Consider the following 16,141-nt stretch of genomic DNA (forward strand, 5'->3'; position numbering starts at 1 on the left):
CTGCATTCACAAGATCCACAGCATTAGCATGAAGCAGAACAGCCAATATTGATTACACTTGGGAGACTAAGTGAATCTGACCAGAGAAGATGGTTTCAGAAGCAATTGTGCTTTAATCCACTTTGTCCTGCAGCGAGGACAACCACCCAGAACAAACCAGCAACTCTCACACACGGCAATGAGGAATGGCTTATGTCTTGCATCTGCTGGGCTTCCCTCCAGGCTGCATCCACAACCCAGCCCCACTGCACAGGGATGGAGGATGGAGAATCACCAGTGGGGAGAGCAATGCCTGCAGTGGGAAGCAGAGGAAACCAGGTCTGGCTGCATGGTTTAGCCCTTCTGCCCCACAAGTAAAGGGCAGAGGCATACAGCAGGCATGGGGAGTCCTGCAGAGACAGACCCTGGCAGGAGAGCATTGCAGAGGAGAGAACAGATGCCTGGAGGCAAGAGGAGAGTTACACCAGTGGTTCTGCATTGGGAGCCATTGCAGCATGTCCCAGCTTGAGCCACCGTGTTGAGTGAGGGAAGAGGAACACTGCTGGACACAGAGTTTGGTTGTTTTTCAATGTCAAAGAGCTTCATGGCAGTTCGTAAGAGCCCAAATTGCCACTTACAGAAAACCTCTTGCTCTGCAGCCTGCTCAGAGGTCCTGCAGCTCAGGAAAGGAGGGGAGGAGGAAGAACTGTACCTGTGCTCAAGCAGCTAGAAAGCTGATAAGATGGTGTTGAGCGAGTGACATGGGGGTGAGCCAGAAGAGTTTGGGAGCAAAAAGGCAACTGTGAAGGGATCTGGCAGTAGGGAAAAAGGACAAACATAGTTCAGGGCGGTGGAGAGGAGCTGGGGAGCGGGGACCTCTCAGCACACAAAACAGCCAGCTGAAAACTCAAGAACAGAAACAAGCCAAGATCCTCCAAGCTATCCCAGTCATTTTGCTATTCACAAAAAAACCTTCCTTGTGAATGAGCCCATAGGGCAACAGTGCTGCGCAGTGGTTGTTTGGAGTACTGGGTGGATCCTAGAGGACATCCCATGACAGTCACTGGCCTTTTAAGAAAGGATGCTGGAAAAAGATCAGAGCTGAGGGCACTTTCCTTTGAGCTGCTTGCAGAAGCTCAGGTAGGGCAAACAAAACTTGCTGACAACCTAGCAAAACCTGTTTGCTATAAAGAATTGAAGCTCAGTAGGATCCCACCTGGTGCATCAAAACAGAATTCAGGAAAAAGAAGAGGACTGATCAAAGAGGAGACCTTAAAATAGGTTTCTGAAAGCCACAGGCAGAGAAGCAAGTCGAGGATACAAGTCCAGTGGGCTCCTCCTTCTTTACATCTAAAAAACATAGCTTTGGGCAGGCTTGGGTTTGTACTACTGCCCATCTCAAAGTGGCATTCAAGAGAGCTTCTCTTCTAAATGGGCACCACAAAAGGAAAAAAAAACACCAAGACAATATGCTGCACTCAGAAGCCAGCTCCTTGAGGGGGGAAAAAAAAAAAATAGAAAAAAAAAGAAGGAACACAGTCCCCAGAAGAATTCAGAAACAAAAGGTGTTTTGTAGCAGACAGAGCTATTTATAAGCTTGGCTATGAAATAAAGCTTCTTTTTTATAGTAGGAAAAAAGAGAATGAGCTTGTTTTCACCCCCAACAATTTCCTCTCCTCTCTCAGTGCCAGATGCTGCCCAGTTGGATCCAACCAGTTATCACCTCCCTCTACGCCATTCCTCCTTATTGCTGCAACCCTCTACTATCATCCACTCAAGATAACACCAGGATATCTATTAACATAAACACAATATGAGCATGAGATCCAAAGACCATTTCAAGAGGGCACAGAGACAGCAACCCATCTCTGCCTTCCCCCTTGCTACACATCAGAGGACGGTCCTTTCTGCTCTGTTGATCTACCCAGCACAGCAGATGTTCATGTGCTCCCTACTAGAACCCTATTATGGACTGGTTCCAAGAGGTTACTGAAACCATTAAAAGTTTTTCCCCTGATTAATTCAGTAAATCGGGGAATTAGACCCTAGAAACATCTGAATTTCAGGAGTACATTAGCCCCCATGCTCAGCTAGAATGACCTCCAGCTATCTACTTCTCCTTGCAACATGAGAGCATAAGAAAAAAACAGCAGATAGGCTGTTCCTTTGAACTAGCAAAGGCAAACGCATCTTCACCCAAACAGCAGTAGCTAAGGGACTTATTCTGCAGATTAAACTAACACAGGTATCCAGCTTCCTAGCAGCATCAGAAAGTCAAAGACCAAAATAAACCCCCACTGTGTACCCACTCTCTTCCAGCTCAGAAAGTCAGGCGTTTGCCCAGAAGCAAGGCTCCAGCTGTTATCCTACAGTGCCTTCCAACTCACCCAAAGTGTAGCTGGCAGAAATAACCCCAACATCCTGCCAGAACAGCGCCAGGAGTTTGTTACATGGTGCAAGGTCATACCCCACCTACCTGGTTAATGAGTTCTCCAGGCATGCTATTGCTCTGCAGCATCATCTATCAACACCTTCTTGTACTGGCCATGGCCTGTTGCAACAAATTTATACTTTTTGCCAGAAGGAGTGGACTGAACAGGAGAGAAAGAAAGAGCCAAAGTCAGCATTTTTCCCCCTCAAATAGGCAGTCAAGATCAAATAACTGAAGCCAGAGGAGCATGTGATACAGTTGTCTGTAATCCCAGAGGGCTTGGAGACAGCCTACTCTCTACTCCCTTCTTGCCCCTTCCACGTAAACTCTTTGCGCAGACTGACCACCACTTTCAATAAGTGTAAGGTAACACAGCAAGCGAGGGATGTGTAATAGGAAAGGGAAAATGCAATGCCAGGCATCGCGAGGGAGGGCTCACCTAAGAGCCCCAGCCCCCCAAGCCAGGGTTGGTTTCACCAACTGGCAAGAGCCAGTTTCATTTACCACATACTGGCAGCAGTACCGCTCCAGGAACAGACAAGATACTTTGATCTTCCTCTCCCAGCCTGGACAGTTCAAGCAGCAGCAGCATGAATGAAAATGCTGCTGTATTTCAATAGGCATTCCCACAAATGTACCAGTAGGCACAAAACCCCAAGCGTTGATACTGTCTTAGGTTCAGTTCCACTTAATTTTGCATGTTTTCTTTACTCTCAAGATTAAAAAGCATAACGAGCAAAGTAACTCACATTTGCAGTTCAGTTTTAGCCTAGAAGGCTGGGGCTCCCAACCCATGGCCTGAGAACAACATGCTATTCAAGAGACCCTTCAGTATTACTGGTTATAAAATGATTTTTGCCCCCATTTTTACCAGGGCTGAAGTGATAGCAGCTCACTGTTAGGAAGAGCTCTTAGGTATGCAATTGCATTGATAGATACAGGCAGCCCTTGTCCCTACAGAAAGAACATCACCATCTTCTCAATACTTCCAACCCAGCTAAGAGCTCTTTTCTTTTTCACAGCAGAGCACGTGCTCTCGTACTCGCACAGATACTAACTCACCTTGATGTTGGTCTCGGATTTGGGATTGCCCTTCTGTTCCCAAAGGCTTCTTTTACTCACGATGTCTCCAGCCACGATATCCTGAGAAAATGATGTTCTCATTACCCTTCACTGCTAACGCTGCTGAACATGCCTTTGTTCATGTCCCTTTCAAACCCACACATCTGACCTTTTTTATTTATAATATCACATCATCTGACCTGTGACAGCTGCAGCTAAAACCCATGACTGTGAAAACTTCTTCCTATTCCCAGGATATCCTATGTTTTCCTCTCTCTTACTCTCTTCAACAAGAGCCTGGATCAGAGATCCAAGATGTTTATTTTCTGAAGTTTGTTAACTATTTAAGACATGTTAACATCAAGGCTTTTTTTATGTGGAAGGAATTTTGCTCACATAAACACAGATTTGCAACCCATGTGTTGCAGAATCAGCCTCGCTCACAATGACCAGAAAGTGAAATTGAGAGCAATACATAATACTCTCTGTATTTTCCAATTTTACAAGATTTATCATCTTGGTACTAGATCCAACACTGTACTCAACAACTGGAGCTCAGTCCTAGCACCTGCAGAAGACATACACATTTTCCACACCAGCTGAATTTATTCCCATTTCAAAGCAGAGCCTCAACCGGCATCACAGAGGCCTTCCTAGCTGTACCACCAAGGAACAATTCAGGACCCTAGCAGAGATGAAACGAAACTCTGAGGTACAAGGCCTTGTATGCTGACGAAGGAGATTGGATCTCTAATATAGATGCCTTTAGAGCTGGTGGGCACCACCAATGAGCCATACTAACAGGCTAATGCAAGTGTAATGCAAGTTGTGCCCAGAGGCCAGCCCCTCTTCCTCTGCACAAGCAAGGCAAGTCCTGTGAGTGCCATACCTTACAGGGCAGGGACTTCACAGCAGACTGAGCTGCGACCTCTCCAGTCTCCCAGAGGCTTTTTGTGCTGGCTACCATCATGCTCGTGGTGGGTAGGTCGAGAGAGGGCTGTCGGACAGGTTTTGGAGCCTTTGTGGATGTCTGGAAAACAAATGGGGAAAGACCACTGTCAGGGAGAGCACGCTTTTTTTTTCCCCTGTAATTGGAGGTCCTCAGGTATGAGAGGTTGTAAAAGGGAACTTGTAGGGTCTTGCTAGTTCCTGCCAGATGCTCACACCCTTGAGGAAACAAGGATGGGGCAGCTTGCTAAAGAAACCTACTTTATGCTGTGAAGGGAGATAGAGACAGGAGAAAGGGCTGCTCCCATCCAAGGGGAGATGATTCAGTTGTCACGTCCCAGATGGTACGACTAAGAGGCATGGTGGGAGAGCAACGCCTGGCAAAGAGGGCTCCTTGGAGGGTGGGGACAGAGAAACAACACAGCAGCCCACCTCAATAGCCTGTGTGTACTGCTCCAGCCTGTCATCAATCTTCGACACAGGGAGGGGAGGCTGGGTCTTCTTTATGCTGTTACTGGAGAAGCAAGAAGAGGATTAAGGTGATCCCCCAGTACCTCAGGCAGAAGGAAGGACTTTGAGGGCTACAGGCAGCCTGTCACTCCTGCCCATACCCACAGCAGGGCCCTCTGGCATCTTCCATTTGGAGGAAGGGACCTGCTTTACCCCAGGGCCCACATCAACCCTAGAGATACCTTTTCTTTATTGAGCGGTTCAGTGACTCGGTTCTGTCCGTGATCTAAAGTGGGAGAGAGAAGACAAAGATATTACTTTTCTCCATGGACCTCAGATGGATGTAGGTCACCTTGGCTGACCACAGTTCAAACTTTTCTCTTCCCTGCTCCCTCACCCAGATTTTGGTTAGAAATGCCTCACTCAGTCCCACGTTCCCACACTGAGCATCCCTTTTCCTTCTCCTTTCCAAGGCAGGTGAGCCTGGCACCAGCACACAGTAGCAGCCCAACCAGTTTCAGGGGCAAACCAACAACGTGCAGCTTGACTGACAGCTGAAACAGCAACCAAGACCATTTTCCCTGCTCAAGGACCAAGTATCTCAGACACTTGGTTTCCTAGCCAGACACAAGAGAGAAAGTGACAAGTGTGGAAAAACAAGGGGGAAAACTAGAGGCACTGCCATCCACACCTGCAGAAGAGGAGCCAAGCATGAGAGGAGCACAGGTATGAGTTACATGGCAGCTTATCCACACCAGAGAAGCACACAGACAGGGCAAGTCAGCACATGGAGCCACCTGCAAGGCAGCCCTTCAGGTCAAGCCATCAGGAAAGAGAGAGTTTTGCACAAGAGGCTCCTGTGCAAGAACTCTTTGGCCAATAAAGGAAGGCAAGCAAACACTTCACAACCACTGACTAAAGGAAAGCTGAAATGTTGCTAAACCTCACAGCTCTTTCATGCCCCAGAAAAAAAAGCACACAAAGAAAATCACTTTCAGGTCAAAGGGGAGGCTATTTCTTAACAACAGCTCCTACAGAGCCAAAGAGCAGCAACCAAGTAACAAGGAGCCTCCTCTCCCTGTATACTGCTGCCTGTGTCATGGGAAACATCACCTACCAAGTTAGCAGATAAAAAGCGGTGCTAAGTGCTCATTTTAAGACACTTACAGGATGCTGGTGCTAAATTTTAGCTAAGCAGAAGACAAGACAGTGTCACAGAGAGGACACATTTAACAGCTATGCCCTGTTAGAGAAGCCCATTAGGGCTTCTAACAGCACAAGGCCCATTAGAGAAGAGCACAACCACCAACAGACAGTGCAACCCTGGCTAATAGAGATGAGCTAGGGAGGGTCACTCTGCAGGGGTCCAACACAGCAGCATGACAGATATCCCTCCAGCCAGCAGTTTCTGCTGGGCAGGCTGTCCGCCCGCTACCAGCTTGCTCCTTTGCTCGGTGCTGCCTGAGCCATGACTTCAGAGATTGGGTTGCCCATCCCTCTGGGACATTGATGGGCAGGCTGGCATCTCATGGGGCATAACAGCACCTGAAAGGGGAATCGGGTAGATCCCTGCCCACGTCTCAGCTTCTCAACCACAAGTAGAGAAGATATCAACAGAAAAAATCTTGCCAACCCTGCCAGAGAGATGCTGTGCAGGTGCAAATCACCCACAGGTGCTTCCAAAAGGTCATAAATGAGCATCAGGTTAAACACAGAGGGGACTAGAAACAGGTTGTAGGTGACAGTAGATCTCAGCATGACAGTCTAGGTGGGAACAAACTTTTCCTAAGCTATTTGGAGACCACCTCCCTCTGCCCTGTAGGGCAATTCCTTGAGCAAGAGTCATGCATTTCTCTAGTCCAAAGCACTTTCTAAAGGCCAGAAGAAACCACAGTTGCTCACTCAGCCAATCTCAAAACTCAGAGCTCACAAGCAGTCTGGGACAAATACAGGGCTGCTACAAGGCCTCCCCCCTGCCACCACACATCCATTCCAGCCCCCAGGACACACTGGCCCTCTGCACCCCAAACACCCCATCACACTGCAGCCCAACATCCACCCACCCCAGATGTGTACCTGGCCTCCACCAGCCACAGCTGGCAGGGGAGCTCACTGCCCACTGCAGATGCTCTCACCTTTCCACTGCAAGCAGTGTTTCTGCTGAATGATCCCATGCCAAAACACCTTCTTGGTGGTCAATATGTTTAATTCTTAGTGTTCACACAAAGCCCTGCTAGCTGGGGTGTAAAGACACTCCTTCCTTTGGAAAGATCCCAAGCTCATATTTTTCCTGAACAGCTTTACATTTGGCTTTGTGTATTGGTGAGCTGTGACATTACTGTTATAAAACACAGACACCATATTTCTAAACCTTTCCATGGGCTAATCCTAGCAGCAGCAGTTAAGCTTAGGTCAGGAAGCTATGTGTGTTTTGGGGTTGTAACGATGCGAATTTCAGCACATAAAAGGCACTGGAAGTTTTTCCCACATTTCCCCACCGGTCCCACTCAGGGGATATGCTTTGGCCACTCCCACCCCACTTTTCAAACCTAACATCAGCACATGGCCTGCATCCCAACCCACCCTTTTTCCCCTCTATTTGATTTTTAAAAGGCTTCTCTATAAAGAGCAAGCATCTGATGGTTGTAGATGATGAAACCTTCCTCTTACAATCTATTTACTGGTGCAAGAGGAAGTGTTCATACAATCCTCCCCGTCCAGGAAATATTGACTACAGATATAAATGCAAAAAAGCAAAGATAACACCAACAGCAGATTAACTGGCTACCCAGGCTCCTCACCATTTCCCTCACTGCTATAATCAACAAGCTTAGGGCTTACAAAGACAAAAAGCCATTTGCTACAGAAACCACTTATCTGTAGCTATTGTATTTAAAAGCACATGCACAGAACTGAGGATTTGTAGCAAATGCAACAGAAGTCATGAGATGCAATTCAGGTGGTGTTAAAAATTGAAGTTTCACAAGAGCATCAATGCAGACAGATGTGATTGGGAAGGACACGATGCTTCAGAGATCGGGAATCCCAGTTTGTTTAAAAAAAAAGTCATACTTTCTGATTTTATTCTAAGTAAGATAGGGAAATTCCAGTGCTTCAAGTTTTTGGGAGTTTTTTGGGGAAGGGAAATTTCATTTTCTGATTAAGTTCATGTGTCATCTTTGACCAAATTCACAAGCTTAAAGCACAGACATCTTTCTCAGTATTACAATATTCCCTGGAGTCCTCAATGAACTTTAGACATTCACGGTGATTGGCAAAGTATACACAGAGACAGTTACAGCCTCCAACAGCTCAAGCAGGCAAAGCAGGAGGAGAGGAGGCTGACAACCAAGGAAGAGGAAGGAAACAGATCAAGTGATTTGTCCCAGCCTGTAGCAGGAGTGGGATAACAGGATTCACACCCTATCTTACCGCAAGCCCTAGGTCATCTTTCCTCATCATTAGCTAGGTGCTCTATTGCAACAGCTGCCATAGCCACCACAGGGGCCCCAGGAACACAAACCTTCGTGGAGCACACAGCAGTGTGGTCAGAGCACAGCTCCTCCTCTTCCAGGCTGGTGGGGCTTGGGGCCTTCTGGCGTTTTTCTGGTGTTTCGTCGTCTTCTTCATTTCTCCTCCTCTTCTTTTCCTGAGTGCAGAAAATGAATGAGCCAGGAAGTGAGCTGGTCAAAGTGCTTACTATGCAACAAAAATGATTTTTCCCCTGTCTCCCAGGCTTCCTGCTTTACACTAAACAAACACATGAGCACAGAAAATTTGAGTTCACCTCATTTAATTTTGAAACATCCGGGAAGAAGCTCATGTGTTAATTGGGGGGGGGAGGGAAATCAGAGAAATTTTGCAGGTTCAAGGTTCCAAAATGATATGGAAAGGGGTCCTTGCATCAGTTAATAAAGACTTCTTACCACTATTGAGATAGGAAAATGTGAATTTCTCATTTAGAGGCCACAAAGAGAAAGAGCAGCTGCCTTTAGAATAAAGGGCTAGAAAGAGTCACACACACAGTTCAAATGCAAAAAGCATACTAGCTTCAGCAAGTCAAAATCCATTTACAACAGAAGATATTTGCAGCTCAGCCATCCTAATGGACTTGCACACCACTCAAGTTCCAGCTTTGTCCCTCTTGTTTACCAGGAATTACACCTCATCAGAAGAGCAAAGAAAGAAAACTTCAGCTGGGAGCAATGCAAGATTTAGAGATACATAAAGCCAAAGTGCTCCAAAGGTGCAATAAAGGCTGGGGAGAGGAAAACAAGCAGTAAAATTTAGATCCGAGTTCTCCTGAAGAGCTACTCACTGCCCACAAAACCACAGGAGAAATAGCAGCACTTTCCTTCTCGGTATTGCAGGGACATGACTAAACCACCACAAGCTCTGGGAGCAAACACACCACCCTCACAAGAGGGCAGAGGCTGCCTGCAGTGACCCCAAGAAGGTCATAGGCAAGAGTGGCACCAGCCCCAGGTTATGCCATGACAGCTTGTCTACATGGGCTCAACACCCAGCGGTGTAAGCAGCAATGGTGAGCTGAGTTCTTGGAGAGCAGCCCCCAGCCCCAGCTCTCCCACCACCCCTGTGGAGAGGAGAAGGTCAGCTCCTCCTGATCCCACCTCTTGCTCAGCTTTCTCCTCTTCCTCCTGCTCTCGGACCCGTTCTTCCTCTTGGCACAGCCTCCCTTCCTCCCCAGTAACCACATTCTCCTCCCGGATCTCCTCCGGGCTTTCCTGATCCAGCTGGATCTGCTCCAGTTTGACTTCAGCTTCCCTCACACCACCGTCCTCTTCTTCATATGACTGTCGTGGAGACCTAGAGGTGGGGGAGAGAGGTCAAAGAAGCAAAACACATTTTTATGAGCCTACAGACACCATCAGGTGTCTCAGACCTCTAGAAATCAAATTTTATCACTCCCCCAAGCCTACAACTTGCTGGTTGTTCTACACCAGGACTCACAGCCACTTCCATGGTCCCATCCACTTCCAGGCACCCAGATGTAACAGCAGTCACATCACATTCCCACACTTTGAATACCCAGGACACAGCTTAACTAAGAGTTGTGGCAGAGCTGAAGGTATCTGCACCTTTCCAGCCTCACCGCAGGCAAGACCCGCAGGAAAACAGAGATCAGACAGACCTGAACACCAGATCCTGGCCACCGCTCAGACCCCAGGCAGAGAGGACACTACCACCATGATGTGGTGCTGGCTCAATTCTCTGCTCTGCTACAGCTAAAATCCCAGGTCAGCCAGTGTGCTCTGTGGTCCTGGTGCACAAACACAGACCTGACACTGTCCCCACAGTTCCCAGCATCAATTCAATGTGGAGCACCAAGCACAGCCTTCCTCTCCCTTAACTCATCTTCCATGTTAACAGAGCCTCTCGCTGGAGGAGGATCCAACCAACGACATATGAATGTTCTTCCCAAGATCCCCTTTTTCCCTAGCTGAAGCTAAACTGCAGGGCAAGGCTGCACAGCCACTCACGTGGGTTGTGGGTTTTTTTATTTGCAAGGCACAGTGCTTCACAGGCAATGCTATATCCACACCTGACCCTGAGCCTCAATTTTACTCACCAGAATAAATGACACCTCTACTCATGACACTCATGTCATAGCCCAGCAAAACAAAGGAGTCCCAAAGCAGCCAGGGTCACCCCTTGGCTTAGGTTTAAAAAACCACAACAGGGTTTGTACAAGAGGATTCCTCCAGGCCTCCGAGGCTGCAGAGAGGAAACCCAGGAGTATGTTTAAGCAATCAGCTTTGCAAAAGCAGAGCAGCCCATGCCTTTGGGCACAGAGTCGGTGGGAGCACATAACCCCAGAGCTCTCACTGGCTCACAGCCATGCACCAAGATGTTATTGCCATATTACTTTCCCCGGACAAATAGCTTTCTCCTCCCACCCATTTCTTAGAAAATCACCTGGCTTGTGACAGCAAGGCTAGAGAGCTTGCTAGTGGGCAGCTGCCAAAGTACAAGGCTGGCTCACCACTTCTGCCTCACCAGCCAGCACCAAAACATGAACAAAAGTTCAAGCAACGCTTTTCCACCCACATCTCTGCTGCTGGGAAGGCAGCTCACAGGACAGCTACCGTCTAGCCCTCCCAACTGCGCACATAGGGAAAAAGCTGATGCATACGCTGGTTCGCTTGGCTTGCTACTAATCATCCTCCCACGACAGCACAGTCACCAACAGCAAACAGGCTCTGAAGGTTTTACAGCCCAGGTAACTAGTTTCTCTTAACCAGGATGCCAGCAATGCCTCCAGCTAAAGTGCAAGCTCATATTAAAAATTTAGGCCAGCAGATATGATCTGGATCCTATAGATCCAGTCTATAGGATGCCTTTTGCACCACAGCAATTTTGTATGGGAGGCAGCTAGTCTGACCCAGCTCCCACCCTCTTGCATGCAGCTGATAGTTGTAGGGGCATGGATCTGCCCCCACAAAGTGGGGAACCAGAACCAAGAAGAAAACATGCTTTAGCACCAAGGCCCTCAGGGAATGCACAAACCGTTTTAGCTCCATCCAAGGGAGAGCAACTGTCTCCATCCCCTCAGTCATAGCCACTGCCTTAAACACCCTTCACATGAAAAACCAGGGTTTGCTCCATATTCAGTTAAGCAGGAGAGAGAGGAGTTAGGAAACCCTGGCCAGGGCACTGCTTGTCCCAGCATGGGGCATCCTAGCCAGGCACACACACAGCCTACCTGGGATCACACCGCACTCCAAGCTTGTCCTTTGGGTGAGGCAAGTAAGCAAGGAAGAAGGGAAAAGCTACTGAAGGGACTTTACAGGACACAGCCACCCGCTTTTGCAAAAAGCCCACTCCCAGCAAGCCCACAGGGTGCAAGCCCCTTCAGCTGCCTCTCCCAGCCAGCCTCCAGCCAAAGGTCTACTCACCTACAGCTGCTGCCTTTAAAGCACCACCCCTCTCTGATGGGCTTCACCTGCCACGGGTGCCACCTCCCCTGCTCAGCACCCTCCTGCCCCACTACAGAATAAACACAAGCATCACATAAAAACCCAAGGAGCAATTTCTGGAGAGGATAATGCAACACTTCCAGCTAATTCTCTTTTGAAGGCCAAGAAGGGAATAGCAGCAGCTGCCTTTCTCTCTGGACAAGCTCTTTGCAAGGGGGGTGGAAAAAGAGGCGGCGTGCCGGAAAGCAGATGGGGCTGATTTCTAATTGCTCTCATAGATATGATAACAGTGCCACAGCAAGGTGCTTGAGCAATGCTTGTAGGGTCTGGGCTGCAAACGTACAGCTTGCAGAGTGGTTTAGCTACAGTGTTTGGAAAAAAATAAGAAAGAGGCGAGCTCTATTTATTTGTTCAGCAGTAAATAGTAATCTTAGGCATTTTTTCAGTCTCAGGGGTAAAGAAGAGGCTGTGTCATCACAGGGTAAAATTCCCTATAAAATCAAGCTGCTGAGAGAGATAAGTCACAGAGTTCATATGCAGGTAGATGGTGTCCAAGGGAAATGGTTAAGGCAGGAGTTTGGTTCAGCCTGGCAAGGGGAGAGTGATGGGAGATGGGGACTAAACAGCCAACACACAAGCACCTCTCAGGGCTCTTTGCTGCCTGTTTTCCCCCACTGAAAGAGTAGTCAAGCACAAGGTGGGTTGGGGCTATAACACCCACTGTGCTGCAATGAGCCAGGAAGCAGCAATAACTTAGAACAGCTTTTTAGGCTGGCCTGGATTATGTTAGAGGCCATTTCAGCCCCTGCAGCAGCTCAGGTGGCTTAAATCCGCTGTTGTCACTCCTCCAAACCCAGGCGTCCTGGCAGGCTGCCATTGCTTGGAGTGCAAAGCTTAATCCAAACATCCCCGAAGCCTGGGGCAGTCCCTGAGCCTGTTCCTCTCTGCTAGCCTAAATGGCAGGCAGAGAGCATCCATCCCAGCAGTGCGGGACACATCCTGCCCCTTCTCGGGGACAGTCCTTTTGCTGGGGATGTTGGTTCCCCTCCCCTTGGTCCGGCTGTGTCCTACACACCTCTGTTTGCGCTGCTCAAGCTTCTGGGACCAGTCGCTGAACCCCTCATCCTCCTCCAGCTCTGAAGTCCCAGATGGCTTAAAGTCATAGCTGAAACACAGCAAGAAGGAAAATAAGGGTGAGAGAGATGCAAAAAACCCCAAACCTAGCCTGAATGAGCCCCAGCCTGATACTGTCCTTCTCTCCCTCCAGTTATTGCATCTTCTTTCCTCTGACTGCTCCCAAATGGCACTTGAAGCCTTATCCTCCGTTACAGGAAAGACACCTTTGCCACGTGCTTAGGAGCACCCTTGTACAAAGGGGTCTTTCGGGGCATCACTGTGAGATGGAGAGGAAGAAGGAGCAGCTCTGTGTCTCCAGCAGGAGCGACCTGCTGCCTGCCTGGTCTCTGGGGCCGCATGCAGGTGAGCAAAGGACAAGCAGCACATCAAAACCAAAAAGTCCATGGTATTCTTTTGCATCGGAGCTGGCCCTAACTTGTTTGGACCAGAGGTGTTTCAAACTCGGTTGCTGCTTGTCCTATGTTTGTATGCAGCCCCATAGAAAAGAAATCAGTAGGAGCCAGCCTGAACAGATCACTGGATGAGGAAGGCATGAAGACCCAAAGATTAGGACACTGGCTTAAGTTCTGGCTTGGATCCTCATGTTCCCCTACAGCTTTGAGCCAGTCACATGCACTTGCATGACTCTGGCTCCCTGCCTGTGAATACCCTACTGCTGTACGGAGCCGCAGCCCTCCCAGGGCACACAGCTGATGGCACCAGATGCAGGCTGGCTGCGCACAGGGATTGTTGGTTGTTTTCCCTATTTCTTTCCTTGCATTTGCAAGGAGAATCACCTCCCGGACGGGGGTTCTAGGTGGGCAGCCATGTTGCAAGCATCGACCTGAGGAAGTGGCTTCACAGATATTTTTTGGGATGCGGGGCAGTCACGTCATCTGGGAATGGGAATTAGGATGTGACCCACAGATTAGTTTAAAACTCAGAGATTCAAAATACGTAATAAATGGTTAGTCTTTTCTTTGCCTTTCTGGGCTCTTAAGAGGTGTCAGGAGATGCTTAGCCTCCTCCGTGACCCTGGTAGCTTGAAAGATGGGGCATTTCTCTGAGATTCGGGTGTCTCATATTGAACTGACTGCAGGAGCTGAGGGTTTACGAAAAACATGTGCCCTCGTCAGCTCACTGGGGAGGGTAGCAGGGGGTGCACACCAAAAAAGGCCACTCAGCCACAAGTTTGAGCACAGCCCAGCTCCTGCCACACTTCAGCATCCCCTTAGACTGCTGAGCACGATACAGTGTTGGTCTAGAACATCGCAGCCCAGGCTGGGTTATTTTCTGCTGCATGTGTAGCAGTAGCTTGTGGATGCCCCAAGACAACGCTCAGGAAATCTGATGCAGAGCCAGGATGGGACCATGGATCTGCTGAGTCCCAGATCAGGGCTTCAGGCGAGCTGCAGTGTTGATGATGCCCAAGGCAGAATCGCTCCGGTACTTGTGGCCCCAGCCACAGATGTGTGCTCAGGCTATCAGAAAAGCTCCCGGGGAGCAAGGGAGACCAGCCGAATGCTATTTGAAAACTGGTTGCTTCCCTGTGCCCCTCTGCAAACCCGGCCCCAGTGGAAGCACCAAGCCAGCACAGCCCCATCAGCACTGCCTAAGCTGATGTCCATCCCTCTGGTTCCCAAGGCTACGCATGTCTTTTCTGCAAACCTGCCATTTTGGGGGTTATGTCTCTTTTTTTTTAGTGGGGGAAGGGAGGAGATGAGCTTCGCTCTGTCCCTTTGGTGCAAGGAAATGCCGAAGGCAAGTTTGCACAAACAGGAGTGAAGAGCGGAGGGAAGGAGAGGGCAGTGTTTACACAAGAGAGAGGGAAGCTTTTCAGAGATTAATAGCCAGGGCTGACCCTGGCTGCATGAGCAAGCCCAGGTGGCTGTCAGCAGCTGCAGAAGAAACCAGGGGATGGCCAGAGAAGAAACATCTTTCCCGGTGAAGGCTGACCCAGCAAGCTCAAGCATCGCGGAGCAGGGAGCAAAACCCCTCATTTTAGGCGTTCTTCTTGTCATTGCCCCCTTCACAGATGTTTAAGCACTCAATTAAATTTGGGCACTGCCAATGGTCCCATGGGGTCAGCAGCATGTCTGTGCCTATGCCCACAGGACCGGAGCCTGCAAGCTGGGTTACTAGGGCTGCTGCACGCAGCTCTGTGCCCGAGGCCACTCACAGCATCTCCCGGTAAAGCAGAGACCAGAGACCTTGTTGGCCGTTTTAAAGACTTTTGAGAATTATTTTCCAGCCCCCGTGTGAAAGGGGGTTTGGAAAAGCTAACAATTATTATTACCTTCCAGATCTTCTGTTTGATTTTAGGGCAGACTGCAGTGGGTTTGTCTGCAAAATATCACTGAGGCTATTTCCACAAAAGATTTTGAAGCTTCTTTGCAATGCTTTTAGACAAAAAAAAAAAAAAAAAAAAAGTCGTCCTGAATGATTTTGAAAGTATCTGAGAAAAAAACTGATCTTTTCATGGAAAAAAATAGATTTTTATAAATAGCTTTTGCTATTTTCCAGTAAAATGAAGCTGCTGCTTCTCTCGGACTGTAATCCCAAATCCTGCCACCACTTTTCCATTGTGTTTAATATATTTAGAAAAAGTTGAACAAATAAATAGTGGGAAGACTGGGGTCTTTAAGACAGAGTTTGGCAACTCAGAGTGCAGACTGGTTTTTGTGCCAGCCCCAGTGCTGCACAGCACCTGGGCTGCTGAACCGTGGACACAGGGAAGCTGCAATGGGATGCTGAGGTGGGATGCTGGGGATGTGACTGGTCATCCTATCTCTTCTCCAGGGGTTTCCTCTCTGACAGCAGATAGCTCAGCATCTCCATAAATGCGTCCTGAGCTATTTGCATTTAGGACCTGCCCCATTAAAGCGTCAAGTTAACTTTAACCCTTGGAGATGTGAACTGCACCAGCTCAGGAGCTGCTCCATGCTCCCCACTGCCGGGGCAGCATCCTCCGAGGGAGGAGAGGGGAGCCTGGCCAGAAGAGGTGATTGCTCGCTCGGCTGCCAGCACTGTGATCTGCCTGGGCTTGTGTGTCACATCCTCAGGCACGTGTCTGTCTTCGCATGTATCAGGAACTTCCATTAGTTTCAGCGTAGGATGATTCACAAGCTGAAATTTAACCAGGCACTGAAATCCCTGGCGATGGGGACTCCCTGCCTGAGCTCAGCCTTACCCAAGCTGTCCTAGTTTAAACTCTCAG

At 48.7% G+C, this 16,141-nt stretch overlaps 1 protein-coding gene across 4 annotated transcripts in view; it reads right to left on the minus strand.

The window, feature by feature from the left end:
• Positions 1 to 16,141, minus strand: part of LSP1 (lymphocyte specific protein 1) — a 51,250-nt gene that overhangs the window by 8,340 nt on the left and 26,769 nt on the right. For 3 of the 4 annotated variants that reach the window (XM_076344199.1, XM_076344200.1, XM_076344202.1), the window contains 8 exons: positions 12,884 to 12,973; positions 9,502 to 9,697; positions 8,394 to 8,519; positions 5,113 to 5,156; positions 4,853 to 4,934; positions 4,362 to 4,502; positions 3,473 to 3,553; positions 2,456 to 2,570 (listed from right to left, as the gene is read on the minus strand). In XM_076344199.1, the coding sequence (XP_076200314.1) occupies positions 2,481 to 2,570; positions 3,473 to 3,553; positions 4,362 to 4,502; positions 4,853 to 4,934; positions 5,113 to 5,156; positions 8,394 to 8,519; positions 9,502 to 9,697; positions 12,884 to 12,973 (850 nt within the window). In that variant the 3' untranslated portion in view covers positions 2,456 to 2,480. The remainder of the gene's footprint in view (positions 1 to 2,455; positions 2,571 to 3,472; positions 3,554 to 4,361; positions 4,503 to 4,852; positions 4,935 to 5,112; positions 5,157 to 8,393; positions 8,520 to 9,501; positions 9,698 to 12,883; positions 12,974 to 16,141) is intronic. The other variant, XM_076344201.1, reaches the window with a different exon arrangement.

Source organism: Aptenodytes patagonicus, chromosome 7 (genome assembly GCF_965638725.1).
Source record: "Aptenodytes patagonicus chromosome 7, bAptPat1.pri.cur, whole genome shotgun sequence".
NCBI classification, from domain to species: domain Eukaryota; kingdom Metazoa; phylum Chordata; class Aves; order Sphenisciformes; family Spheniscidae; genus Aptenodytes; species Aptenodytes patagonicus.